This window comes from Microcebus murinus, chromosome 15 (genome assembly GCF_040939455.1).
Source record: "Microcebus murinus isolate Inina chromosome 15, M.murinus_Inina_mat1.0, whole genome shotgun sequence".
Classification (NCBI taxonomy): domain Eukaryota; kingdom Metazoa; phylum Chordata; class Mammalia; order Primates; family Cheirogaleidae; genus Microcebus; species Microcebus murinus.
The window spans coordinates 19,146,207-19,172,826 of record NC_134118.1 but is presented as its reverse complement, the minus strand read 5'-3'; the positions used below and the strand labels follow the sequence as shown (position 1 = coordinate 19,172,826).

General features: G+C 41.5%; 1 protein-coding gene across 1 annotated transcript in view; it reads left to right on the top strand.

Moving 5' to 3' along the window:
- Positions 1-25,577, top strand: part of MBOAT1 (membrane bound glycerophospholipid O-acyltransferase 1) — a 105,402-nt gene extending 79,825 nt beyond the window's left edge. Inside the window, exons 7-13 of the mRNA XM_012753638.2 lie at positions 1,574-1,757; positions 4,003-4,195; positions 8,940-9,043; positions 12,510-12,574; positions 14,901-15,033; positions 17,493-17,644; positions 24,038-25,577. Of these exons, the coding sequence (XP_012609092.2) occupies positions 1,574-1,757; positions 4,003-4,195; positions 8,940-9,043; positions 12,510-12,574; positions 14,901-15,033; positions 17,493-17,644; positions 24,038-24,164 (958 nt within the window). The 3' untranslated portion in view covers positions 24,165-25,577. The remainder of the gene's footprint in view (positions 1-1,573; positions 1,758-4,002; positions 4,196-8,939; positions 9,044-12,509; positions 12,575-14,900; positions 15,034-17,492; positions 17,645-24,037) is intronic.
- Positions 25,578-26,620: the final 1,043 nt, after the last annotated feature.

Here is a 26,620-nt window from a genome sequence, read left to right as displayed (position 1 = left end):
AGCTGGGACTACAGGCATGCACCACCATGCCTGGCTAATTTTATATATATATATATATTAGTTGGCCAATTAATTTCTTTCTATTTATAGTAGAGACGGGGTCTTGCTCTTGCTCAGGCTGGTTTCGAACTCCTGACCTCGAGCAATCCGCCCACCTCGGCCTCCCAGAGTGCTAGGATTACAGGCTTGAGCCACCGTGCCCGGCCTGGACATGTGTATTCTTTACCAATCTTTGGCTTTTAAAAATGGTAAGTGACGAATAACCTATTATACTATTTGGTCATTTTAAAATGGGTTTGGGTCCAGCTTTAGGATAGATTCCCAGAAGTGAGATCACTAGGACAAAGTGCAAGTGGATCTGTAATTTTGTTGATTCTGCAAGATTCTCTGTAACACTGGGATTGTTATGTCTACTCTGGAATTATTTTTACGGAACATGTGTCTGGGGTTCCCCAGACAGTTAATTACCAATGCATATCAGTGTGATTAAATGCCAGCATGGGAAAAGATAGGAAGTAGGGTCAGAGAGGTGGGTGTGGGGCTGAGATAGATACAGGTGGAAGGCTGCAGGTGGGCTTTGCCTGTGTTGATGTGCAGTAAGAAGGGTGGCAGAGAGGAGGGGGCTGTCTACAGTAGGAGGAGACCACATTGATCTGGGAGCAAAAACAGCATGTGGGGTAGCAGCCATGCTGGGTTCCTGCTAGATAGCATCAGGGAATGACTGGGATGAGCGAAGAGGGTCCCAGGTGGTAGAGGAGATCGAGTTCTTCATTCCCTTGTTAAGGAATTGGGATTTGGAAGCAATGGAGCACCATTGGAAGATTCTAATCAGTTCTTTCTTAAGCATCATGGAGGTGTAAAATGCTATAGGGCATAATTCCAGTGACTGGTTAGCAATGGCGCTTTGCAAAGGTTTTCTCCACCATTCCATCCTGCTAGAAGAAGAAGCCTCCCGAAATGCCATTGCATTAAATCATTACTTGGAACTGTTCTCTGCACATTTTTTTCCCCCTGCCACTACCCTGGTGTGTGGTTCAGGACCCCAGGCTTGGATGCCAAAGCAGGCAAGAGGCTGTTTACAGGGATAGTTCTGTGTGGCCTCTTTAAGTGGAAACTAGTTCCACCCATCATTTGTTTTGTATTTATTTTGGCAGTTGGGAGGGAGTTTTGCCATTGAAAAGCATCTCGATCAGCTAACATTATTAGGTCAGGTTCCCAGCCTGCCTTTTGTTTATTACCTTCATTTTGTCCTGTAGACAGATAAAGGTGATGAGAAAAGAGCATTTCCCAACCTCAGAGTTGCTTTTGCCCTCCTAGACCCCACCCTGAGTGCTTATAAGCCAGCAGAGGGCGCCATGGAGCCCTGGCCACCTGCATTATTCATATTAACATTTCCTTTCCACAAGATTTCTCGTAGGTGGATTTTATATTAATAGAAACAAAACAAGGAAAGGTCATGTCCCACATAGTAATCTATAGAGATAATGTGTGTTTATGATTTGCTTATTTGCAAGTCTTGAAGAAAAAGCAAAAGACTGAAGACTTTTCAACCTTTTTTACTTTATTTTCACAGAGTGAAACCCTCTTTTTTGGAATATTTAAGCTACCTTCTCAATTTCATGAGTGTCATAGCTGGCCCTTGCAACAATTTCAAGGACTACGTAGCCTTCATCGAGGGGAGACATATACACATGAAGTTGCTAGAAGTGAACTGGAAACAAAAAGGTTTCCACAGCTTTCCAGAACCTTCTCCCACTGTAAGTGTTTAGTGCCCCATGTTTACCCAGAGGTACAGAGAAAATAGGGTTTTGTTGCCAGGCCTAATTCTCAGTAATAATGGTTATACTTAAAAAGCAAACACTTTACCAGAAATCTTGGTCAACAACTTTTTTTCTCATTTGTTTAAAATACCAGTATTCGTATTTATTTGTAGTCGTTCTCTGCGTTGGAGCAATGGGTGTTTGTTTTACAGAGGAGCTCACTGGCTGGAGCATTAAAGCAATACCGTTGTTAGCCAGCCAGCCATCATTTAGGGCACCCAATGTGCCCAGGCTGTGCACGTTAACATGTTTGAATACTATGGGGGTTTTGCATTTATGAATTGAAATTCAAATATGGCCGAAAGATAGTATGTCATAAAAGGTGGCAGGAGCAGTGGGTGGGAATCAGAATTTATGTGTTGTTTGTGTATGTGTGTGTGTATGTGTGTTGGTAGATCTCACTTAATACAAGGGAAACCAATTTTACATTGGCATGCCTGAAGCTTGGTTTTATTGATCTCAAGAGAGTTTATGATGGCTTTCTAAAATAATATTTTAAGTGTTTTTTTTTTTTTTTTGAGACAGAGTCTGGCTCTATTGCCCAGGCTAGAGTGCTGTGGCATCAGCCTACCTCACAGCAACCTCAAACTCCTGGGCTGAACCAACCCTTTTGCCTCGGCCTCCCGAGTAGCTGGGACTACAGGCATGTGCCACCATGCCCGGCTAATTTTTTCTGTATATTTTTAATCGGCCAATCAATTTCTTTCTATTTCTAGTAGAGACGGGGTCTCGCTCTTGCTCAGGCTGGTCTCGAACTCCTGACCTTGAGTGATCCTCCTGCCTCGGCCTCCCAAAGTGCTAGGATTACAGGCATGAGCTACCATGCCTGGCCTTAATTTTTAACCTGAATTTTATCAATCTCAAATTAGTCAATATTAGGATAACTTATTGAACTTTACAAGTATGCTAAATTTATTCAGATCAAATATCCTATATTGAAGGGGAATTGAAATTAATTGAAGGAATGGTGAAAATTGGAAAAAGGAAGAAATGAGGATAAATTGAGTTCAGTATTTCATAAGTGCTAATGCAAGTCTAGGCAAAACTAAGAGCTAAGTATTTGGAAATTTAAGTGATTATTAATTAAGCATGAATTTATGCTGAAATAATAAATTTATGTGCTTTATGGTTGGTCAGGTGTCTCAACTTCTTCTGTTCTGTTGGACAATCTAAGAATGAAGTCACCATGCCTGTGAGACATCAAAGTAACCAGGTGTTTCTAGGCAGTATCTGTCACCGTGGTGCTTTCGTGTTTCATGTGCTTATTATTCAGAAAGTAATTTTATCAGAGTCTTAACCATCACTCTCCAAGGCGACTCTTGTGTTTTTGTGCACAGAGAAAGTGAAGGGGTGAGGTTGCATTTTGGTCAAAGACATGCTATGGGAGGGGCTGGCACCTCTCAGTGGTGTTGTCATAACTGTGGCTGAGCATGGTGAGCACTTACCTGGGAGCCAGGCAGGGTTCACAGTACCTTGTAAATATTCATTCACTTAAGCCACGAGCCACCCTCTGAGGGAGGTGCTATTACTGTACCCATATTGCCAATAAAAGTCTGTTTTTTCTGAAGCTAGAAACTACAATTCTATTGAATGTTGAAGGACATTCTCTGAAATGTCAGGGAAACTGGACAAAAGTAATCACTGTTAAAAAGTGAGCATATCTCAACCCTGGAGCAGACTACATCTAAACTATCCTGGGAGGTTTCTGAAACGCCCCATTCCCTGCCCATGTCCTGGCTCAAAATCCTTCCTACCTGAGCCTCTGTCTTCCTTGCTGGTGACTCATCCATTTCCTGGGCTCTGCTGGCTCCAGAAGTGGAAGGTAAATGATTATTTCTTTCTGATGGAAAATCACCACCCTATAATGTTACCCATTTCTTTTCTGTTTTGGGTAATAAAACCACCTACCTTTTGTTGGTAGAATATGGTGATAGAAGTTGTCTTCCATTCTCAGTACATTCACCCCCAAGTGTTAAAGGTATATCCTGTACCTAAATATAACACTTAATCTCCCTTGTCAGATTTGCGTCACAAGGAAGAATGCCCCTTGCTATTCCTTTTATAGAGTAATGCTGGAGCAGCCAGTGGAGCAATGTTGTTCTTAACGTGCCTTTGCCAAAATTGTTTTTCTCATACCTGAGTCTTCTGAATGGTTACACTGATTTTCCCCTCCCATTTTCAGGGAGCTGTGATACAGAAGTTATGCATCACCTTGGTGTCTCTCCTTTTGTTTTTGACGCTCACCAAGGCCTTCCCTGTCACCTGTCTTCTTAGTGACTGGTTTGTCTATAAAGCAAACTTTCTGACGCGACTCTGCTACTTATATGTTGTCATGCAAGCCTCAAAACCCAAGTATTACTTTGCATGGACATTAGGTAAGTTTGATGGAGTGGCCCTAAATGAATGAGGGAAAATTCATGATCTTTGGATGGTTTCGCCAGAACAACTTTTGGGATCACCTAATCAAAAAAAGTCCAATATATAACGGGAGGCTGTGTAGCCAGTGTCATTTTTTTTTAGTTTCCAACGTAGCCCTCTTCTCTTCCGCCCTCCATAAACGTGATTAGCCGTGATGAGAGGGAAAAGCATCCTGGCTGTTGTTTAAGCTCGATGTTATTAACAGATGTTAAAAATTGGAAGCTTCTGCTTTCACCAATCAAACTTGGCCATTTAGTGCAGTGGAAAGTTAGGGAAAAATTCCAAAGTGATCTGGCTTTCTTGTAATTTTTTCTGGGTTGTTTATAATACAAGATGCATCCTGAATTAATTTTGTCAGCAGACATACTCATTTAGGTTACACTTCTCTAAGAAACTGTTGGTTAAGCTTTATGTCTTAGAAAGAAGCTGACTTCAAGTGATTTTGTGTTTTTTTTTTTTTTTGAGGTAGAAAGTTCGGCTTCATTTGGTTTTATAACGATTATTTTCTTTCTCTGGGATAACTTGGTCAGTATTAAGCTTTTATCTCTTTCCTTTCAAACAGTTTTAGACTGGCGTTGTTTAAAGCTTTGCTACAGTGAGCAATAAACCCCTGCGTGGCCTTACCACAACTGGTAGAGGGTCTCGTTAAGGCATGACAGCCACATCTGTGCCACACCTGGAACCCTTTCAGGAATGGGAGTTTAACATCGTAGCTGCAAGTGACCTGGTCCTTGATGTCAGAGAGCTGTGACTTGAAAACGAAGATGAGGGGAGGGCAGGAGGGGGTGAGGGATACAGATCTACCTGTCGGGTACAATGCACACTACCTGGTGATGGGCACACAGAAAACCCCGACTTCAGCATTACGCAGTTCATCCATGCAACAAAAACACTCATATCCCCTAAATCTATTGAAATTAAAAAAAATAAATAAACTTGGTTCCTGGTGTTTAGCCCATATGCCACGCATGAGGGAATAGCACTTAATTGAATGAGTTCTTCTCTCAGTTCGTGCCTCAGGTTTTAAGCTCCAAATTCACGTTTGCAGGTATCAAATTACTTTATTTATTTTTTATTGCGGTAAAAAATATATAAAATTTGCCTCTCCTCCCAATCCCATTTTCTGTGTCCCAGGGCTTAAGGGCCGGCTTCTGGACTCAGTCAGCTCCGGCTGTTCAGGGGGAGAGAAGGGTCATCCCATGGCCTCGTAGGGGGGGTCCGAGGCGACATGGGCGTGCTGGTGTGGGGACTTGGGCAGGCAGGGGTTCCAGGGAGCAGGGCCACCCGTGTCATTCTGTCCCTTTGGGAGCACCCCAGACATGTAGACCACAGCGAAGAAGTAACCCTTTCTGTGCAGAGCTTTCTCTGCACACTCAGCTCTTCTTCTTTTTCTACCTTGCCTCCCCCACCCTCCTCTTATTTATCTTTTTCCATAGTAGAAATACTTCATTAATTTGGATGGCCTCAGTTTGAAATTTGTTACCGTTTAGATTCCACGGGCTGGTCTGAAATTAACCTTTGTCATATTTATGAATAAAGAAACAATGAATAGTATATCAGGGACTAGTTAAACTGCTTAACGGAATAATTGTTTTCTCCAGCTCTTTAAAATGCCATTTACATATAATTGATGTACTAATTATACATGATTATAAATTTAATCCTTAAAGCTGGCCTCTTGATGAATCTCAGCTGAGCTGCACCGTGTCAGCCTAGCTCTAGTTACTGTTTACATTGCAATAATAAAACTATTTCTTTTTGGACTTACCGTACAATGCTGATTGTTTTCCCCTCCTGCTAAATAGTACTAATTAGCAAGGCTCAACTTTAGTCCAGGCTGTGTTCTGAGGACCACAAACTCCAACATATGTGTGTCCAAATTAATTTATCAGTCACAATAGCTTGGAGCCACGCACAGTGCCAGTAAAGCCAGTCTTGGACAGGTGAACTTAGACCCTCTTAACTGCTCTGGGACTAAAACAAGGCTTGAATAAACAACCGTGAGATCACCAAGAAGAGTGGGGATTCCAGCTTCATCTCCATGCCACGGTTCTGAGAGCCAGTACTTGGGCCCTTCACAGTGTGGCTTTTCACATCGTAGAATCCAAATTCTTGTCCTCAGAGTCTGGCGCATTGTTTACAACCTGTGTGATATTAATGTTTCCCTAACATCTCTAGCCTCAGTCTCCTTAATAGCCTAACAATAGTAATAGCAGCTAATGTTTCTTGAGTGCTGATTTAGGCCAGGCACTGAGCTATGCACTCTACACGTATTTAATTTCATTTAATCCTTTCAACAACCCTTTAAAGATGTGCGCCATTATTATATCGATTCTGTATTCGAGAGGCATAGGTTTCTAGAAGTTATATAACTCTCCCCAGGCCGTGCATGTAGTGTGCTGTGGAGTGGAGGCAGGAACCCGCTGATCTGGCTCCAGAGAACACCCTCAGCCGCCATCTTAACACTGTTGTGCGGATTAAATGAGAAATGCCTGAGAAGTGTTTCCTAGAGTCCTGGAAAGAGAGTAAGCACCAAAAACACACACAGAAAAGGTAGTTATCATTATTCCGTTCCTTTCTATCTGACGAGGTGTAGCAGATATGAGGCTGGAGATGGGAGAAGGAATTTAGAAACTGCTATGCCGGTCCCAGCCGAGGTCATTCCGTCTCTGGTTTTTAGCTGTTGACACAGACCTCAAGGGCCCTTCTTCTCCCAGTTTAGTGGATCTCTGTCATTCACAAGTTTTTCCCCACACATTTAAAACCATTAGTTTCTTTTTTTTTTTTTTGAGACAGAGTCTCACTTTGTTGCCCAGGCTAGAGTGCCGTGGCGTCAGCCTAGCTCACAGCAACCTCAAACTCCTGGGCTCAAGCAATCCTGCTGCCTCAGCCTCCCGAGTAGCTGAGACTACAGGCATGCGCCACCATGCCCGGCTAATTTTTTGTATATATATTAGTTGGCCAATTAATTTCTTTCTTATTTATAGTAGAGACGGGGTCTCGCTCTTGCTCAGGCTGGTTTCGAACCCCTGACCTGGAGCAATCCTCCCGCCTTGGCCTCCCAGAGTGCTAGGATTACAGGCGTAAGCCACCGCGCCTGGCCAAAACCATTAGTTTCTTAGGGGCACACCCTGGCTTTGTTTTTCTTTTTCTTCTTTGCTGAGTTCCCGTCCAATCGCTGGGGACAATGACATAGGAGGACTCGGTCCTTTTTATCCTTTCTTCTAAGAGAAACCAGATGACTTGATGATGAAGTCAAGCACGACATAAGCAACACTAAGTCACCAATTATGCCAAAAAGAAAGAAGATAGACATAGGACGGGTTGTTCTCCAGTAGAGCAGCTCTCCAGAAGGCTGTCTTGAGTTGGACTTGAACTCATATAGAAAAGGAGAGATTTCTTTAAGATCTCCAGATCTAAGACTTTACAGTGCTATGATTTAATTAGTTTGATTAGTTGAGTTTTTTTTTTTTTTTTTTTTTTGAGACACCAGGCTAGAGTGAGTGCCGTGGCATCAGCCTAGCTCACAGCAACCTCAATCTCCTGGTCTCAAGCAATCCTGCTGCCTCAGCCTCCCAAGTAGCTGGGACTACAGGCATGTGCCACCACACCCGGCTAATTTTTTCTATATATATATTAGTTGGCCAATTAATTTCTTTGTATTTATAGTAGAGACGGGGTCTCACTCTTGCTCAGGCTGGTTTTGAACTCCTGACCTCAAGCAATCCGCCTGTCTCGGCCTCCCAGAGTGCTAGGATTACAGGCGTGAGCCACCCCGCCCAGCCAAGTTTTTTTTTTAAGGAAGATATTCTAACAGAACTTGAAATAAGATAAATGAAAAGAGAAAATCAGCTTCTCGGTCATCATAACAAAAGTGTTGAGTCCATCAGGTCTGTGTTTGATTACAGAAACACTTCATTAAGGAACTGAGTAGAGATGGACATAGTCACTGTAGGGGGACGTTTTCTTATAGCTCAGTGAAGTAAAATAAGGATGAGGACAGGAGCTTTTAGATGGATTGTATGAGTAGGCTGGCTTTTGTAATGGTGTGCACGTGTGGCCTTTAATGCAACTGGCTCCAACATGATGGTCCTAGCTCTGTTCTTTGTCTGGGGACCTAAACTCTTCCTAATTGCATCTTGGCTGGTCCATCTGATAGCCTACTGGCACGTCACGTTTAACATATCCAGAGTGAGCTCTGGTTCTCTTCCGGAGCTGGTTCTCCTCCTGACACAGCCCTGCCTCTCAGCTAATGCCCTGCCACCTTCAGTGACAGCTCTTGGGCCTCTATTGGGTTCCCTGTTTCTTCTGGTCTTCGCTTCTGAGCTTAGCTCTATATTTGCTTTCCTTTTCCTCCTCTTATCAAGTTGGTCACCGAGTCCTATTTATTGCTTCATTTCTCTTTTATTCTCTTTTTTTTTTTTTTTTTTTTTTTTTTTTTTTTTTTTGCATTCTATGAGCATCTAGCACTTTTGCTAAGAGCTAGAGAATGAATGGGTAAAAATCAAGGTCACCAAAGAGCCAAGTACATTTTTCTGATTCATACTGGTGCCTGGTCCTTTAAATTTTTTTGGCTCCTTTTTGAAGGAAACTACTGCATATACCTCTCCATCTTGAAGTGAGACAGATATTTAGTACCCTTTAAAGCAGCCATGTGACTTTTGTTCTATATCTTAATGTGTTATTTTTTAAAAACCGTAGCTGATGCAGTGAATAACGCAGCTGGCTTTGGGTTCAGCGGAGTGGATAAGAATGGAAATTTCTGTTGGGATCTGCTTTCTAACCTAAACATCTGGAAAATCGAGGTGAGTGTATTATGCCTTTGAATCAGACTTCCACAGTGAATAGAGCAAATGGTTTGTATTGAGTGTTTCAGCCCCAGAATTCTTCATCAGAGTATCTGGGGAAAAGCAGCCTTTAGGGGAATGCCAGGTCCAGAAGCTTCTTGGACATTTTGTGTCTCAGAATTTTTTTCCTTCTTGTTATTTTTTTTAAAGATACTTATTTGATGATAATTTTAATGGTTCAAGGAAGAGTGACACACACATATACACACACACATACAAAATCTGAAAAAGAGCCAGGAAAATCTTTCTGTGTCCATTCCCATTCTTTCAACTAGAAAGCCCAAATGTCATTTTCTCTTGTTCTCACGTTCTACCTATTTCAGTCAAGAATACCAGTGGGAAGCTCCTCCTGTATTTAGATTTCAATATTGCAATTATCTTCTGTGGTTCCTTGGGAGATTTTTTTAGTCTATTCACTTTTAAGAAGAATTGTCATAGTGCACCACATTTAAGCCACTAGAATGGTGTGGTTTTTCTCTTTCCTCGTCTTCGTTCTTGGACCACAATTCTGTTTTTTTTTTGTTTTTTGTTTTTTTTTTTTTTTTTTGAGACAGAGTCTCACTCTGTTGCCTGGGCTAGAGTGTCCTGGCATCAACCTAGCTCACAGCAACCTCAGACTCTTGGGCTAAAGTGATCCTCCTGCCTCATCCTCCCAGGTAGCTGGTACTACAGGCATGCGCCACCATGCCTGGCAAATTTTTTCTATATATTTTTAGTTGGCCAATTAATTTCTTTCTATTTTTAGTAGAGACAGGGTCTTGCTCTTGCTCAGGCTGGTTTCAAACTCTTGACCTTGAGTGATCCTCCCGCCTCAGCCTCCCAGAGTACTAGGATTACAGGTGAGAGCCACGGTGGCCGGCCTGGACCACAATTCTTGATGTCTTTGTTATCATAAGAGGTCTCTTTGGAGCCACATTCTTCCTGGTTTCCTTTGTTTTGTTAGCTCTCACAGTGGACAGGAATGCCAAGTCTTAGACCCTTTCCTCCTTGGAGCTGAATGGGAACAAGGACATTGTTCTCAACATACAGAAACATTGGTTCTTGGCTGGGTGCAGTGGCTCACGCCTGTAACCCTAGCACTCTGGGAGACCGCGGTGGGAGGATCTCTTGAGCTTAGGAGTTCAAGACCAGCCTGAGCAAGAGCGAGACCCCATCTCTACCAAAAATAGAAAAAATTGGCTGGGCATGGTTGCTACTTGTGAGGTTGAAGCAGGAGAATTGTTTGAGCCCAGGAGTTGGAGGTGGCAGTGAGCTGTGAAGATGCACTCCAGCTTGGGCAACAGAGGAAGACCCTGTCTGGAAAAAAAAAAGAAAAAATAAAGAAAAGAAAAATGTTCGTTCTCTAGCCAGGTGACTCATGTTTGCTGTTGGTTTTGGTTTTCCACCCACCACAGGGCAGAGTGCCACTGGGGAGTTTGGGCAGAGGGGGTTGTGCTTGTGGAGCAAGAAGCCTTACTATGCGGGACTGACTACCTGCCACCCACGTTTGGTAGGAGCTAGGCCAGAAGGAGACACGGGAAAACCTCCCCTTCTTTCGCCTGAGGCGATTTGCATTTGGGTGGCCTCCAGAGGGAAACTGATGGGCATTTCACCAAACAGAATATGGTGCAATTTATAGGGAGGATTATCTTTCACTTCCCTTTTTAGCCTCGGGGCATTGCCACTTCAAATACAAATAAGCAGAAAGAAGTAGAAGCACTTAGACTGGTTATCTAAGTAAATCGTATCATATCTTCAGCTTAAACTTGTCATGTCATTTAGTTACTCAGCTCAGTCAGATTCAACAAATGTTAACTGAGGGCCCACAATGGGCATAGCACCCATTTTTGTACAGTTGTAGAGGATCTGGGTGCTCTTGTGGGTGGAAAGCCTTGGCAGGTGTGGTTAGGAGACATGGCCAAGGTCCAGCATCGGTTCTGAATGAACAAATAATGCTTTTCCCATTAGTCACCTCATGTGATGCGAGAAGCAGTCCCTGCTCATGATGAACCGCATTTTAAATGGATAAGTTCCAGCTTTCAAAATGACCTTTCTCACTTTTGGAAAAGCAAGATAAATCATCTGCAAACTTTGCTTTTCTATATAGATGATGTCAGAGAGAGTTGGAGTATGTTACGACTTTCTTCTCTTTTTTCACTAAAATTCATTTCTCCTTCCTAACTTGGGGGCCACTGCTGGCTGCCTTGGAGTGCTGCGGGTGAACGTCCCTTAGGGTGAGTCACCTTGACCTTGGCTGTCTGCCTTTGCTATGCACCAAAAAACAGACTCCTTTCACTGTGGGCAAGTGTTCAGGGGAAAGGGCTCAGTTATTAATAATAATAAAAGAAAGCCAGAAGGAGAAAGTTTGTGTTTTCATTGGATTTTGATGTACAGCAAGAAACTAATGAAAAAGAAGGAAGTGCAGTTTAGTTAAGGTACCTTGAGGCTCGGCTTATAGCATTTTATTAGCCATAGAAGAAATGGATGAATAGGACCCCTTAGGATTTTGAAATAAAAACTCACAATAAAGACATCGGTTGCTCATCTGTCTGTCATCCATCTTCCCTCCCCTTTCTTCCTCCTTCCTTCCCTCCCTCCCTTGCAAGCATGTGACATTAGGGCAAGGTATGGACTATGTAATATTTTCTTATGTTTGAAGAAACTTCAACAGAGAAAAGGTGGCACTTAGACTTTCTACCTTCTTTAAGAATTCTGGTCCTTGTGTTCTTGTTTCATGCTTGTTACCACCAGTTTTTGATAAGACCTCTTGTTTTTTTTTTTTAAATAAGAAAACCCAGTTGATTTTGAAATGTGAAGTCTTCCTCAGTGGTTGATTTACCACTAATTGATTTACCACTGGCCTCATTGCCAGTTGGGTGATATTTCTTTGTTTTCTTTTCTGTATTATGATCCCTTCATGCATAAAATCTCTTACTATTCCAGACACAATTGGAAGTATTTGAACCTGGGTGGCTATTTATAGAGTTAACTGCACAAGACTGACCTAGTTTGTAGATGGCCACATAGTGAAAAGATGACAATTAAATTTAAGCTGCCCCCATAAAGGCACTAAATTCACATGACTATATTTTTCCTGTGGTTAATCCTCTTTTAGAGTGTTTAGTTTTAAAATTCAGATGACTTAAATTTTTAACCAGAGTGGAAGAGAAACCCACAATATGTTCCTTCGGTTTTTCCTATAATTTGAAAATAAATTTTGAGAAAAATTGAGACTTTGCAAGGCGAGCTTTAGTTGCAAAGTAAATCTTACAAACATCAGAAAATTTTACTGCGTGTAATGGAACAGCTGGTTTATCCTGAACCGTAAGTAGTCACTGCTGAAAACACCACCTCTAATCTGCTACCAGGGAAATTCTGGGGAAGGACGTTCCATTACTTAGAGTATTTTTAAAGCTAATGATAGGTGTTATTTTCTTCTTTCTAGACTGCTACAAGTTTCAAAATGTACTTAGAAAACTGGAATATTCAGACAGCTACCTGGCTAAAGTGGTAAGAAAACCAAAAACGACCTCATTACTCATGGCCCTGGGCTGTGTTTAGAGGGGAGTCAGAAGGTGACCAGTGGTAGTCTGCCAGCGGTAATGTCATCCGACACTCTTGTTTTGTATTAGTATCTATGTCCTGTAGATGAAAAAGTAGAAATATAGTGATACGAGGAGGTCATAAGGTAGCACATTTATTTCATTGCTTAATGGTACCATTACTGTGTCCCAGTTACTCATTTAATCCTCCATCATTCTCATGAGATGTTGGTGGTTGTTATCCCCGTTTTACAGATGGGGAAAGTGAGGCACAGAGAGGTTATGTACCCAGCCCAAAGTCACACAGCTAATGAGTGCCAGAACTAGACTCTTGACGTCTGTGCTGTGCTGCTTCTTACCTAGAGGGGAGTCTATTGCTCAGACACCAAAGAGGGTTGATACTCATCCCTAGCATTAACAGCTTTATGGTACTCCAGGTGTTTATGCTTTTAAAATTTATATTTTTGTTGATATTCCTCTGTCTTTTTGTTTCCCCACATGTTCCAGAATTAGAGACATTTCTTATTATGGAACTAATAATAATGCTATTCTTAAAGCAGCAAACTCTACCTAGTGATTATGCCTATCATAATGAGTGCAGGGAAAGTATAAAAGTATTAAGCTTTAAGACAGATTCCAAGTTAGGTGTGGTGGCTCACACCTGTAATCCTAGCACTCTGGGAGGCCAAGGTGGGAGGATTGCCTGCGCTCAGGAGTTCAAGACCAGCCTGAGTGAGAGTGAGACCCCGTCTCTACCAAAAAATAGAAAAATTAGCCAGGAGTCGTGACATACACCTGTTGTTCCAGCTACTTGGGAGGCTGAGGGAGGCTGAGGCTTCTGAGTCCAGGAGCGTGAGGTTGCAGTGAGCCATGTTGACACCACTGCACTCTACCCAGGGCGACAGAGTAAGACTCTGTCTCAAAAAAAAAAAAAAAAAAAAAAGACAAGTTCCACTGTTTTTCATAAGTAGCATCTCTCATAGGTTAAAATACTGGGGCAAGAGAAGAAACAGACATGTAGCAATTTCTCCAAAGTAAGATCATTGCAGTATTTTCTGAAAATTGACCCATGCATCCAGTTTTTGAAATGTTGACCTTAAAATTATTGCTGTTAACGATTTTACAAATAATTGTAACATACACCTTTATTTCTGTATATTGAGTAATCCAACTGTGCTAAAAGCCATATAGTCTCCATTAGGAGTTTGTATTCTAAAATGACTTGAACATACATGTGTGTACATAAAAAATAAAAATAAAAAGAAACCAGTTTTTTAAAAAATGAAATATTTCAATCACACAAAAAGATACAAAGAGTAAGAAACAAATACGCATGTCCTTACTCCTCATTTCAAAAAGGGGTCTCAGTCCATGTCTGTCTCCCCAAATGCATTCTCTTTCTTCCTCTGAAGAAGGAGCTATAATCCTTAGTTTCAGTTTACATCAGTTACTTTTGAACAACCCACATAGCGGTGTATTGGTGTTAACCGTTTGAATTTCCAGTTTATTTTTTATGTTTTTATTGGGGTCCTCTCATTTAGTAAACCAGATGTGGCTTCCTTGGATTATCATTGGCAATTCATAGGCTGAGTTGGGGGGAACTTCCCTATCATTTTGTTTTAATAAACAACCAAAACGCCAAAGATCTCCAGGGCATTTGTTGACATTTTCTAGAGTCTCACAATCTCACCCTTTAAGGCAAATTTATGAATTAGGTCTGATGGACACTGTGAAACCCGAAGAGGTCATATAATGGCTCATTGATTATATGTTGGAGTCATTGCCAAGAAAGATGAAAAGGATTGTGTTATTGATTAGTTAGATGGCATAGGGGCTTGGTTGGAAAGGTAAACTAATTTTGACTAAATGTGGATGTTCATTTCTAAAGACTCTGATCCTGATTCCAATATTTTGAAGGCCAATGGCACTTATAAGATTAGGCTGTTGGTGGAATCATCTTCTATATAGCAGGAACTCTTGCTGGGTGGAAAGCGATCACTCAGACCTCTAGTAGCTATAATGTGGTGAAGTCCAGATCATTTAGTCTGTGGAGGTTAAAAGTGTATAACATCTCCTCAAAAGGAGCCATGACCTGCCCATCTGGTAGTGCTGGTGGAAACCAGACCAGCTCAGACTGCGTGGGTTGCTTTTAGATACCTGAAGAAGGTCAGGCAGCATCCCACCAGTAATGGATCAGATGATTTCTGTGTGGTCTGGTCCCAAAATAAGCATCTGTAGCTAGAAGTTTCTGGTGTGTTTTACCTGTGGCTTCTTGTTCTTTCCTCTCTTCACAGCGTGTGCTACGAACGGGTTCCCTGGTACCCCACGGTGCTAACCTTCATCCTGTCTGCTTTGTGGCATGGTGTCTACCCTGGATACTATTTTACCTTCTTAACTGGAACCCTTGTCACCTTAGCAGCTAGAGCGGTAAGCCTCCTTGGGTTTAGGGGGTCTTTGCCTTAGGCATCCCATGCTTGTATGTTTGTCATCTTTTGGGTCCTAGCAGGAGTTGAGGTTGTGGGTAGAAGGTGGGAGTGATACTTCGAAAAATCAGACAACATACAGAAGTATTAGAGAAGCACTTCCATATAGAGGAACTTGTGGTCATTACAAAGATAGTTGAACATTTTATTTTCATATTATTTACAGAGGGTGTTTGTAAAACAGAAGGAATTTTAGAGGCAATGTTTAGTATCTTAAGAGATGAAAACATTTTTAATCATTAAAGGCTGTGAACATACACTATCTACTAATTACAGATGACAATGATTATTAATTAATGTAGGCTCCATAGGATTTCAGCTTGCTTATGCTCCACTTAATTTCTCATTTCCTTGCCCTAAGCCTAGAAATAATTCACAGTGTCTCTGAGCAGTCAGTAACATAGCAGCCGTAAGAAATGTGTCTGTGGAGAGATTGATCTAACGTCTTATGTTCTCGTGCCTGATCCAGTTGTCGTAGTTTGTGTAAAATTCTTTGTGAATTTTATAAATTTTGGTTCTCTAGGTTTTTTTTGGGAGCCTTTACTTTGTCCTAGATTTTTCCTGCTATTTGCTTGTTGTAGAACAAGATAATAAAGGAATAAAAAATGTGGTTGTCCTCAAAGAAGAAGGTGAACATGTATAGATGTAATTGCAATTCAAAATGCTTTCATTGTCAAAAAGAGGGAGTTTGCATTTGATTTAATTCCAGTCCTTGATAATGATTCCTCATTTCAGACATGAAGAGCTTTTAATGACATTTGTTGAACTGCTTTTTGGATGTGAATTCAGGAGCCTCAGCCTACCAAGTCACTTATCCTTTAATCCACTTACTCTGTGAATATTTCAGGAGCCCTACTATGCGCCAGTCAGTGGTGTAGGTGCTAGGTCACCACAGTGAACAAAACAAGAGTCCCTCCCCTGAGGAATTTCTATTTTGATTAGACAGAGGTGTGTTAGAATACACATGTGAACAAGGTAGATAATTTATCGCTATTCATACTGATCAATACACTTCTAAAATTAAGTTCATATTGAATATATTTGTATTAATACATAGAACACAGGGAAGATATTTTCTTTTCTCCCATTCATATACCTACTCAGATTATAAAGGAAAACTAAAGAATAGGTGGCCAGGACAAACTGAGAAATAAAGGTCAGAATTTTGTTTGTTAATATATCCAGAGTATTAGTCCTTAAAATGTCTTTAGTTCTGGCATAAAGGCTTTGATTTCTGCAGAGCCTTTCTTTTGTATTGCCTGAAAACAATTTTCACAAATAAGTTAGGTAGAGGATGGAAAAGAAAGGGTTGATAGCACAGTGTTTTCATTTTGTCTAGAAAGAGATAAATAGTCATAAAGCATCTAAGGCCCCTGCAAGTTACCAGATATTTTATACCGGATGTCCAACATTGCTCCATGGACAGACCCCTGGTCTCTATCCTGAGGAACGTAGGGTGCAGGAGAGGGTCCTTAGCCTGCCGAGCAGCCTTGGCGACTGAAGCCTTTCCTGCTTTGGGACTGACCTGCCTATATAAACTAGCCATTGTTTTCACCTCTGCCTTTGATTCTTGCACCTGGAAATGAGGTGCCTTTCTGCAGCAAGTCTGGTCACATGTGTCAAAAGATGTACAAATGAGTGTAACCTTTGACCCAGCATGTCCCATTTCCAAGAATTGTCTCTCTAGCTAAGTCTCAGTTTCCATACCTGTAAAATGGGAATAATGATGCTTACTCAATAGACTTGTTGGGAAAACCAACAGAGATGATCATGAACACAGGCTTGGCACACAGTAAGTACTCAGTAAATGGTAGCTGCTTTTGTTATTAGTAATAGTAATGTTATTTGTATTATCATTACCCAATGGAGATTAACTGGGAAACAGGGCAGAAATTTATTTACAAGGGTATGCATCATGGAATTGTTTCTAATAGCAAGACAGAGGGTGGGAAAACAAGCTAACATTTTTACCTAATTAACTTAAAATTATATTGGAGATTAATATTTACTGACATGGAGAAAAGTTCGTATAGATCTATAACTAAATGAAAAAACAGGCTAGAAAATGTATTGGTGCCATTAAGAATATAAATGTGGATACATATGAATAGAAAAGGCTTAGAAGGCTGTGTACCAAGTTTTTAAATGCTACTTTAGGAGATGTTAAAAAACAGAAAAAAAAACTTTTTTTTTTTGGCTTAGTTTGAACATTTTTCTACAGTGAACATGTATTTTTTTTTCTTTTTAAATAAGAAAAGCCATAATGGTATTTTTAGCTGAAAATAGAACTCAGATGCTGGTTGTTTTCTGTAGCCCGTGTTGCTGTGGTATACTACGTGTGTGCACAGAGTAAAAGCTGTTTTGTTTCTCACTCTTTCCTCTCCCCCCTCCCTGGGCTTGCAGGTAAGAAACAACTACAGGCATTACTTCCTTTGCTCAAAAGCTGTCAGAGTTGCCTATGATGTGGTCACCTGGGCTGTCACTCAGCTGGCTGTCTCTTATACAGTTGCACCCTTTGTTATGTTGGCAGTGGAACCAACCATCAGTTTATACAAGTAAGTTTCCATTGTTCTCAGTTGCCATCTAGTAAATTTATCTGTGTTCGGCTTAGGAGGGTGGTGAATTGAATCAAGCAGTCTAAGGACTTCTAAATGTGTGACAGTGTGACAAATGTCCATAGCAGCAGCCAGGTGGCTCATGATATATAATCCCAACACTTTGGGAGGCTTGGGCAGCAGGATTGCTTGAGGTTAGGAGTTTGAAACCAACCTAGGCAAGATAGTGAGACCCCCATCTCTACAAAAAAATAAAAACATTAGCTGGGTGTGGTAGTGTGTACCTGTAGTCCCAACTACTCAGGAGATTGAGGCAGAAGGATCGCTTGAGCCCAGGAAATTGGAGGTTGCTGTGAGCTATGATTGCTCCACTGCACTTGAGCCTGGGCAACAGAGTGAGACCTTGTCTCAAAAAAAAAAAAAAGAAAAAAAAAAAAAAAAGGAAAGGAAAATGTCCACAGAAGCTTTAAGAGAAAATGGCTGTCCTGGAGGCACCAATGTTCAAATACCAATACATATGAACAAAGCGGGCAGGAATCTCTTAAGCCATTCTGAAGGTAATTAAGAGATGCTCATAACAGCACACTTTGAAGGGATAGATCTGGATTAAAAGGAGAGGGAGAATTTGCTGCCCTTGGCCCTTTTTCTTAGTGGGGCAGCTACGTTGGAGACCTTGGGCATTCTGAGAACAGGACAGAGACAGAGGCAGGAGCTGGGGCCCTGCTGGGGCCGGGGTTGGCCAACCATGCAATCTGTAGAAGGGCCCCTCTGTGCTCCGAGATGGCGATTTGGTGGGTGCACGTGGGGAGTTTATGCAGCTGGTTGCACATAGTGGAGAGGAGTACATGGAATTTAGGGTGAAGTAGGCACATGCTGGGGACCACCCATGCACTGAACAAAGTGCAAACCTATAGTTTTGTTTTGTTTGTTTGTTTTTTTTTGAGACAGAGTCTCACTCTGTTGCCTGGGCTAGAGTGCTGTGGCGTCAGCCTAGCTCACAGCAACCTCAAACTCCTGGGCTCAAGCAATCCTTCTGCCTCAACCTCCCAAGTAGCTGGGACTACAGGCATGTTCTACCATGCCTGGCTAATTTTTTCTATATATTTTAGTTGGCCAATTAATTTCTTTCTATTTTTAGTAGAGGTGGGGATCTTGCTGTTGCTCGGGCTGGTTTCGAACTCCTGACCTTGAGCGATCCGCCCACCTCGGCCTCCCAGAGTGCTAGGATTACAGGCGTGAGCCACCGCACCTGGCCTCTAAACACAAGATATTGCTGCATGTGTGTGAGACTTTTTAGGAATGGATTGATCATGTTATATTAATAGCAGAAATGCCTGTATTCAGCTCAGGATCATTTAATACCTATAATATGCTGGGCACTGTGCTAGAAGCTGGGGATAGAATGGCAAGCAAAGTAGAGAAACCATGCCTGCTCCCACGGCGCTGATAGCTTGATGGAAAAGACAGGCAGTAATTGGCAGATGTAGAAATACACACTGAGATCGTACTCTGAGTGAATGGTACAGAGCTCTGTGAGAGTGTAGCATATAACAGGAATCTGACTCAGCCTAGGCATGTGTGTGGGTGTCTTTTGGGAGGAAGTGGCATTTGAGCTCAGTCCTGGAGGCTGTGCAGTGGGAGTGGAGTGGGGGCAGCGTGTGTGCCCTGGGAGAGGCTGGCCACTGTGGGCAGTGCTCTTGATTTGGAACAGCATGGAAAAGCCCCCATAGTATACCAGGAGGAAGCTCTGCACACTGAGGACCAGAGAAACATGAATGTGGGCAGAGTAAGAACCCAAGCTGGAGAGTGCTGAGCTGAGGCGAGACGGGTAGGTATCTGTATTCCTGTTTATCATATGAGAAAGTGGGGGCTCAGAGAGGGTGAGGAATTTAACAAAACTCACACAGCAACTAAGTGCTAGACCCAAGTTTCAGACTTAAGGTTCCCTTAAAGGCAATATGGCCAGAGTTATGAAAAATTTCTTTAAGAGAAGCTATTTTGGATGCAAACTGCTTATCGAGTAGACTAAGTGGTGGTTGGTTTGTGATAACGTGCATTTAATCAACTCAAGTATGCCAATTTCTAAGCTTAGAGTGGGACTTAAGGGGCAGAGTCAAATTATCAGGGAGCTTTTCACTTCTTTTTAAAAACAATCTAGAATACTTTTTTTTTTTTTTTTTTTTTTTTGAGACAGAGTCTCACTTGTTGTCCAGGCTAGAGTGCCGTGGTGTCAGCCTAGCTCACAGCAACCTCAAACTCCTGGGCTCAAGCGATCCTCCTGCCTCAGCCTCCCGAGTAGCTGGGACTACAGGCATGCGCCACCATGCCCGGCTAATTTTTTTTTTCTATATATATTAGTTGGCCAGTTAATTTCTTTCTATTTATAGTAGAGACGAGGTCTCGCTCTTGCTCAGGCTGGTTTCAAACTCCTGACCTTGAGCAATCCGCCCGTCTCGGCCTCCCAGAGAGCTAGGATTACAGGCGTGAGCCACCGCGCCCGGCCTAGAATACTTTTTAAAAACACCTTTGCTTAGGATGATACAGGAATTGACATTTTTGTCAATTTGGCCCATTTCAGATGATTCAACCTAATGTATCATCTGGTTATCTGGTTATGTATATAATTTAAATTTTCTATCTAGATCTGCTCTGTCCAGTAGAAGTTTCTATGATGATGGAAATGTTCTATCTGTGCCATTTGAGACACCAGCCACCCAGCACGTGTGCGGCCATGGAGCATTTTGTAATGTGGCCAGTGAGACTGAGGAGCTGAATTTGCAATTTCCTTTCATTGTGATTTATTTGAATTTTAATAACCACTTGTTGCTAGGGGCTAATACACAGTATGGCACCTCAAAACCTGCTTTCAGAAACTCTTAAGAAAATCCCTAAATCTGGTGAAAGAAATTAAAATTGCATGGTGTTTTAGTGAAGGTGAGTCTCGTTGTATTCCAGATCTGTTCCTCACTTAGGGCCAAACTTTAGTAATTGGCAGTGGACGACAGTTATATGCACACCCATCTCTTAGTACATCCTCCTTGCTTCACGTTTAAATTCCAGTTGTGCTTTGTTCTTAGGTGTAGTCAGTGTTCGGTCTAGAGTGGCTTCAAATCTCAGCCTCAGAGTTCTCAGTCTAGTTTTTTTCTTTAGGTTGTAAATGAGCCCCAGATGAACATTTAAAGGTCTTCTATGAAATCATTTTGAAAAGCAAATTCTCATATATCTCATACATGCAAAATGTCTTTAATTAGATAGCACTTTCATAAATTCAGTGTGAAAGAATGTTAGAATTTGTGCAGAAACTTTTATAGATCACAGAGTCCTCGAAAGCAGGAACTGTGGAACTGTGCCTTGTTCGTCTTCGTATCTGGAGTACTTATGTCATGCCTCGCATGCTCAATAAATGCCAGTTGAGCTGAATTGAGTTTTTCCGTAATAGAAAGATGGAATATTCCTTAAAATTTTAAAGAAACATGAAATATCAGAAGAGGTTACTAAACCTCATTAGGGGATTGAAATTTGTTTCCCTTTGATTCTCGAAGTATTTGCATATAATTTAACACAATTGCTCGTATGTAGATTTTGCCATATAAAAAAGATTAAAGCAAAGCTCAAGAATAAAGCATATTTTTGGCATTCAGACTTTGCAAGCTGGAGTCACCTATGGCTAGGGTGTGCCTGGAAGAATCCCGGTTCATACCTGTTAAACCAGCATGCTTATCTGGAGCCCTTTTTTGCTCTCAGTAATGTCTTGGTTTACATGGTAAATTAAATGGTCGCTTGCTATGGCTGTTCACCCCTCAGCTGGTTAAACAACCATGAATCATGTACTTGTCTTGTTTCTATTACCCTAAAGGAAGGGGAGTATGCTTATGCCTTTTTATAGATCCCAGTTTAATGCTTCATATATCCTAAGCAGTAAATGCTTATTGAAAGAATAAACGCATGGAGATATGTCTGCTTCTGTTAGAGCTCTTGACCATTCAGTAGCCATTTTCAGGGAGGCATTTGTCTTGTGAAAAGGTGGAGACGTTTACCGCATATGTGAGTTATCTGATTCTAATGTGCCTGACCTTAGGATCACAGAAGCTGGGGAATGATATGTAATCAATTGCGATCCCACCGCTTAACACTATTTTCCTTTGTTGTTTAGAAAGCACTGGAGAAAAGTGTTACTTTAACCTTTCCAAATGGATCTAGAACAGTTGTGCTGATGCAAACTGTTTCAGATTACTTGCATTTGTTGATATGCTCAATATTTATTTGGCATTTACGTTGTGCGCACTGTGTCAAATACCATACTTTTACAAGAGAAGTTCACAAACCTCAAAAGCAAAACTTGTTTCTCATTAGTTTCCATGACAGTTATTTGCAGGGTTATGGACTAGCTTTTCAAAATCAGGATCCCTCTCACTCGTAAGACACACGAGAAGAACCCCTTACACTTGAATAGAACATTTGGGTTACAGTTTTAGCTGCGTTGTGTTTAGGCAACAGAATGCAGTCATGCATCACTTAATGATGGGGATATTTTCTGAGAAATGCATCAGTAGGTGGTTTTGTCATTTTTGGAACATCATAGAGTGTACTTGGACACACCTAGATGGCAGAGCCTACTACACACCTAGGCTTATATGGTATACCTATTGCTCCTAGGTTATAAATCTGTGTATCATGTTACTGCACTGAATACTGTAGGCAGTTGTGACACAATGGTATTTGTGTATCTAAGCATAGAAAAGGTACAGTAAAAATGTGGCATACAAGATGAAAAATGGTTCACCTGTATAGGGCAGTTAACATGAAGGGAGCTTGCAGGACTGGAAGTTGCCCTGGTATGTCAGCCAGTGAATGGTGAGTGAATGTGAAGGCCTAGGACATTACTGCTCCCCACTGTAGACTTTATAAACACTGTACACTTGGGCTACAGTCAATTTATTAAAAAGTTTTCTTTCTTCAATAATAAATTAACCTTAGCTTACTGTAACCTTTTTACTTTGCAAACTTTTCTTTTTTTTAACTTTTTGAGTCTTTTGTTAATGACAGCTTAAAATGAACACATTGTATAGCTGTGCAAAAATACTTTTTTATATCTTAACTCTTTAAGTTTGTTTCTGTTTTTAAAGTTTTTTTATTTTTATTCTTTTTTTTTTTTTGAGACACAGTCTCGCTTTGTTGCCCAGGCTAGAGTGAGTGCCGTGGCGTCAGCCTAGCTCACAGCAACCTCAAACTCCTGGGCTCAAGCAAGCCTGCTGCCTCAGCCTCCCGAGTAGCCGGGACTACAGGCATGTGCCACCATGCCTGGTTAATTTTTTGTATATATATTAGTTGGCCAATTAATTTCTTTCTATTTATAGTAGAGACGGGGTCTCGCTCTTGCTTAGGCTGGTTTTGAACTCCTGACCTCTAGCAATCCGCCCACCTCGGCCTTCTAGAGTGCTAGGATTACAGGCGTGAGCCACTGCGCCCGGCCTATTTTTATTCTTTCTTTGTTGTTAAAAGCTAAGCCCCAAACACACACATTAGTGCAGGCCTACACAAGGTCGACCATAAATATTACTGTTTTCTACCTCCAAAGCTTGTTTTTCCGGAAGGTCTTCAGAGGCAATAACACACAGAAAGTTGTCATCTCCTATGTTAACAATGCCATCTTCTGGAATACCTCCTGAAGGACCTGTTGAGGCTGTTTTACAGTTAATATTTTTATATGTATAAGTAGAAGAAACGCACTCTAAAATAATAACAAAAAGTGTAATATAGTAAATACATAAACCAGTAACGTAGTTGTTATCATTATCAAGTATCATATACTATATATAATTGTGTATGCTATTCTTTTATATGACTGGCAGCGCAGTAGGTTTGTTTACACCAGCGTTACTACAAAAACAGTAATGTGCTGCACTGTGACATTACAATGGCTATGATGTCACTGGGGGATAGGAATTTTTCAGTTCTATTATGATTTTTATGGGACCCCTCTCATGTGTGTGGGGCCTATTGTTGACTGAAATGTTGTTCTATGGCACATGACTGTGTTGGGTTTGAATTTGGTCTCGTGAGTCCTCTGACTTTGAATATTGGGGATTTCTGGCTGTCTTGGGGTTAATTCTCTCGGTCTGCTTATTATAATTGCCAGTGGGAAGATACCATGTCTATCCACAGAGGTGCTGGTTGGTTTGCTCTGCCCAGTTGTGAGTTTTCAGTCCATGTCTGACCTGTTCACCCACCAAACAGAGTTACCTGTCGAGTAGATTGAGACAAGCCTGAGTACAGACATGTCCCCTACTGCCCAAAACAGTGCCTTTACTCGTCACACTGAAGATGAGATAATCATGTTTCCCATTTTGCATTTTTGTTTGAAATACAATTTTCGTATGCTTTTATTCCTAGGTCCATGTACTTTTATTTACACATCGTAAGTCTCCTGATAATACTGTTTCTGCCAATCAAGCCACAAGTTCATACTCAAAGGCGGCCTCAGAGTCTGAACTCTGTTAATAAGAAGAAAGCAGAGTGACACCTCTGAGAAGAGCTGAACAAGTAAATCCGCAGAACATTCGAAAGATGAGATGAAAAGGTTCAAGGATTCTCCAGTGACGTGGAGGCGATGTTTACATGCATCTTTTATTTTTTTTCTTTTTTAAAATGCAGGGAGTATTTTTATAAAGCCTTTTTGTACAGAGAAATCGGCCATGTCCAGTTTATTTGTTTTAATATTTTATAGGACATTTGCGTGGTGGGGAGGTGTGTGGAGGATTGTGCCAGGTTTGCAGAGGCAGCCCATTCTGGGCTCGCAGGCTCTTTCTTTGCTTTTCTGGCACGACTTGGCAGCCGCCAGATGCTGAGGACGCAGGCATTGGTGCCGGAAGTTGGAAGTTGATTGCTGAGAAGACTTGTCCTAGGTTTCTTAAATCAGAACTTACCCAGATGCAGCTGCTCCTTGGGAAGCCCCAAACCCTTTGACTTGTGACGTTACTGGTTTGCGGTAATGTCCCACTACACTCAGAAGACTATGGAGGAGAAGGATCGTGGAGGGAGGTTTTCAGGGCACTGAAAACTCTTGTGAGCCAGAAGGATGAACCGTGAACACTTGAATGGACTGAAAGTCCAGGTGTGCCCTCAAAAAGGCTGCATTTTTTTCCCCCTCTAGGAATGTAACCTTTCCCTTTTTTAAATTCTGAACTCTGAGCCAAGATTGGAAATCAGAAAGTCTCCTGTACCTGTATACCGGGTACCAGGAGGCTAAGAGAGGCTGCTGTTTTCCGAATGTTTTCCATTTCACACTCGCCATCTGTTTGCCCAGGAATGGCCCCGAGAAGACGCCTAAATGTTCAAACCATCGAAGGCAATACAATGCCTTTTAAAGAAATAATTTTTTTCTAAAAGTAATTTAAAGTTATATAAAAGTTCGAGATGTTTCTCTCTTTTCTCCCCTTATTTCATGGAGGTGTTGATGATCGAGGCCATGATGTTCACATGGGCTGATTTTCATCTTTCCAGTGTCCTAGTTGATTAACTACAGCTTTGTTTTAGTTGAATCAGATTGGAAAGCAGAAATTGAAAGGCAGTTTTCTGTCTTTGCTATGAATGTGCTATGGCTCCTCTTGGAGACTTCTATTGGGTAAGATTCTATGTGGGAGAAGGAAACATGGTATTAAACGTCAAAAATAATAATGATAATAATAAAACATGTGCTGTGTGGTGTGCCCTTAATCAAATGACTTGGGAGGAGAAAATTTACTTGACTCAGATGGTAAGAAAGTTAGTTTCTTACTGAATAAATCATATGTTTCCATATAAAGAAAATGTTTCTGATGGGAAGAATTGCTTTTTGTTTGTGTCAGTGGAGACTTGACATTCGGAAGCACGTGTGTGTTTGTGTGTTTGAACAAATGTGTACAAACTTAAGGTTTTAGTTGCCTAAAATTTGAGCATCATAACATGCTCAGTTTTTACTATATACGTCAGGCACTTGGATGCCTGTGTTTGGTATGATTTTGATCTTCATTCTCAACTTTGCAGATAGGATGTACTCTCCTTTTACAGAGGAAGGAAGTGAGGGTCAGAGAGACATTTGCTAACTCTCCAAGGTCACAGAGTTACTGGTAGAGCTGAGGTTTGAATTGAGGACTGTCCCCATGAAAGCCATCAGCTATGAGTCTTTGCACACGGTGTCCTGCTGGTGCTTCTCTTAGGACAGTGAAATGTGCAGGTGATGTGCTTGTCCCTCTAAAGCATTTATGCAGCCTTGGTAGTGGTACTAGAACCTGAACTCTAGTCCTTACGGGGGATAATGGAAGTTGAGTATGTGGGAGCCACTCCAATGTAACCAGGAAATCTTGGAGCAGCCCTATGTTGCTGTCTCAGGAGGAATCTTAGATGGTAGATAGTGGCAGGGGATGTAGGTGCTGGAAATCTATCAGAGCCTGTCTTCAACAGAAATACATTGAGGAGCAAGACCAAGAAAAATGCACGTCTTGCACACTAGCAAAAATGGTAATATCACCATTGGCATGAAGTGGGAATAATCTATATTACGATGAAGACTTTGAACTTGCTGTGTGATTTATGACCAGGTGTCATTGTATTTAAGTATCTTCATTTCTGAGAGAGGAACTCAGGTCATAAGAGGAGAGGTGACTGCTAAGGTGACCACCCGTCCTGGTTTGCCAAGGACTTCCCAGCCCCTCAGTTCTGGGCAGACTGAAGCTATTGGTTGCACTAGCAATCACCAGGTATCGATTGCTTGTTATGTATGGAGTGAGTAGAAATTGGTGCCAGGCCCCGAAGGAGTCCTTTTTTTTGTTGTTGATGCTTTACTCAGCACTAGAAGGACAACACAGAGAAGAGCACCTTTTTTCTCCTGAGAACCATTTTCCCATAGAAAAAAAGTTCAATTTAGAACCGAAGTTTAGACAGAAGCTTGGAACTGTTTTTATTGCCTTAGATTTCTAAGTTGTTCTAAATATAATA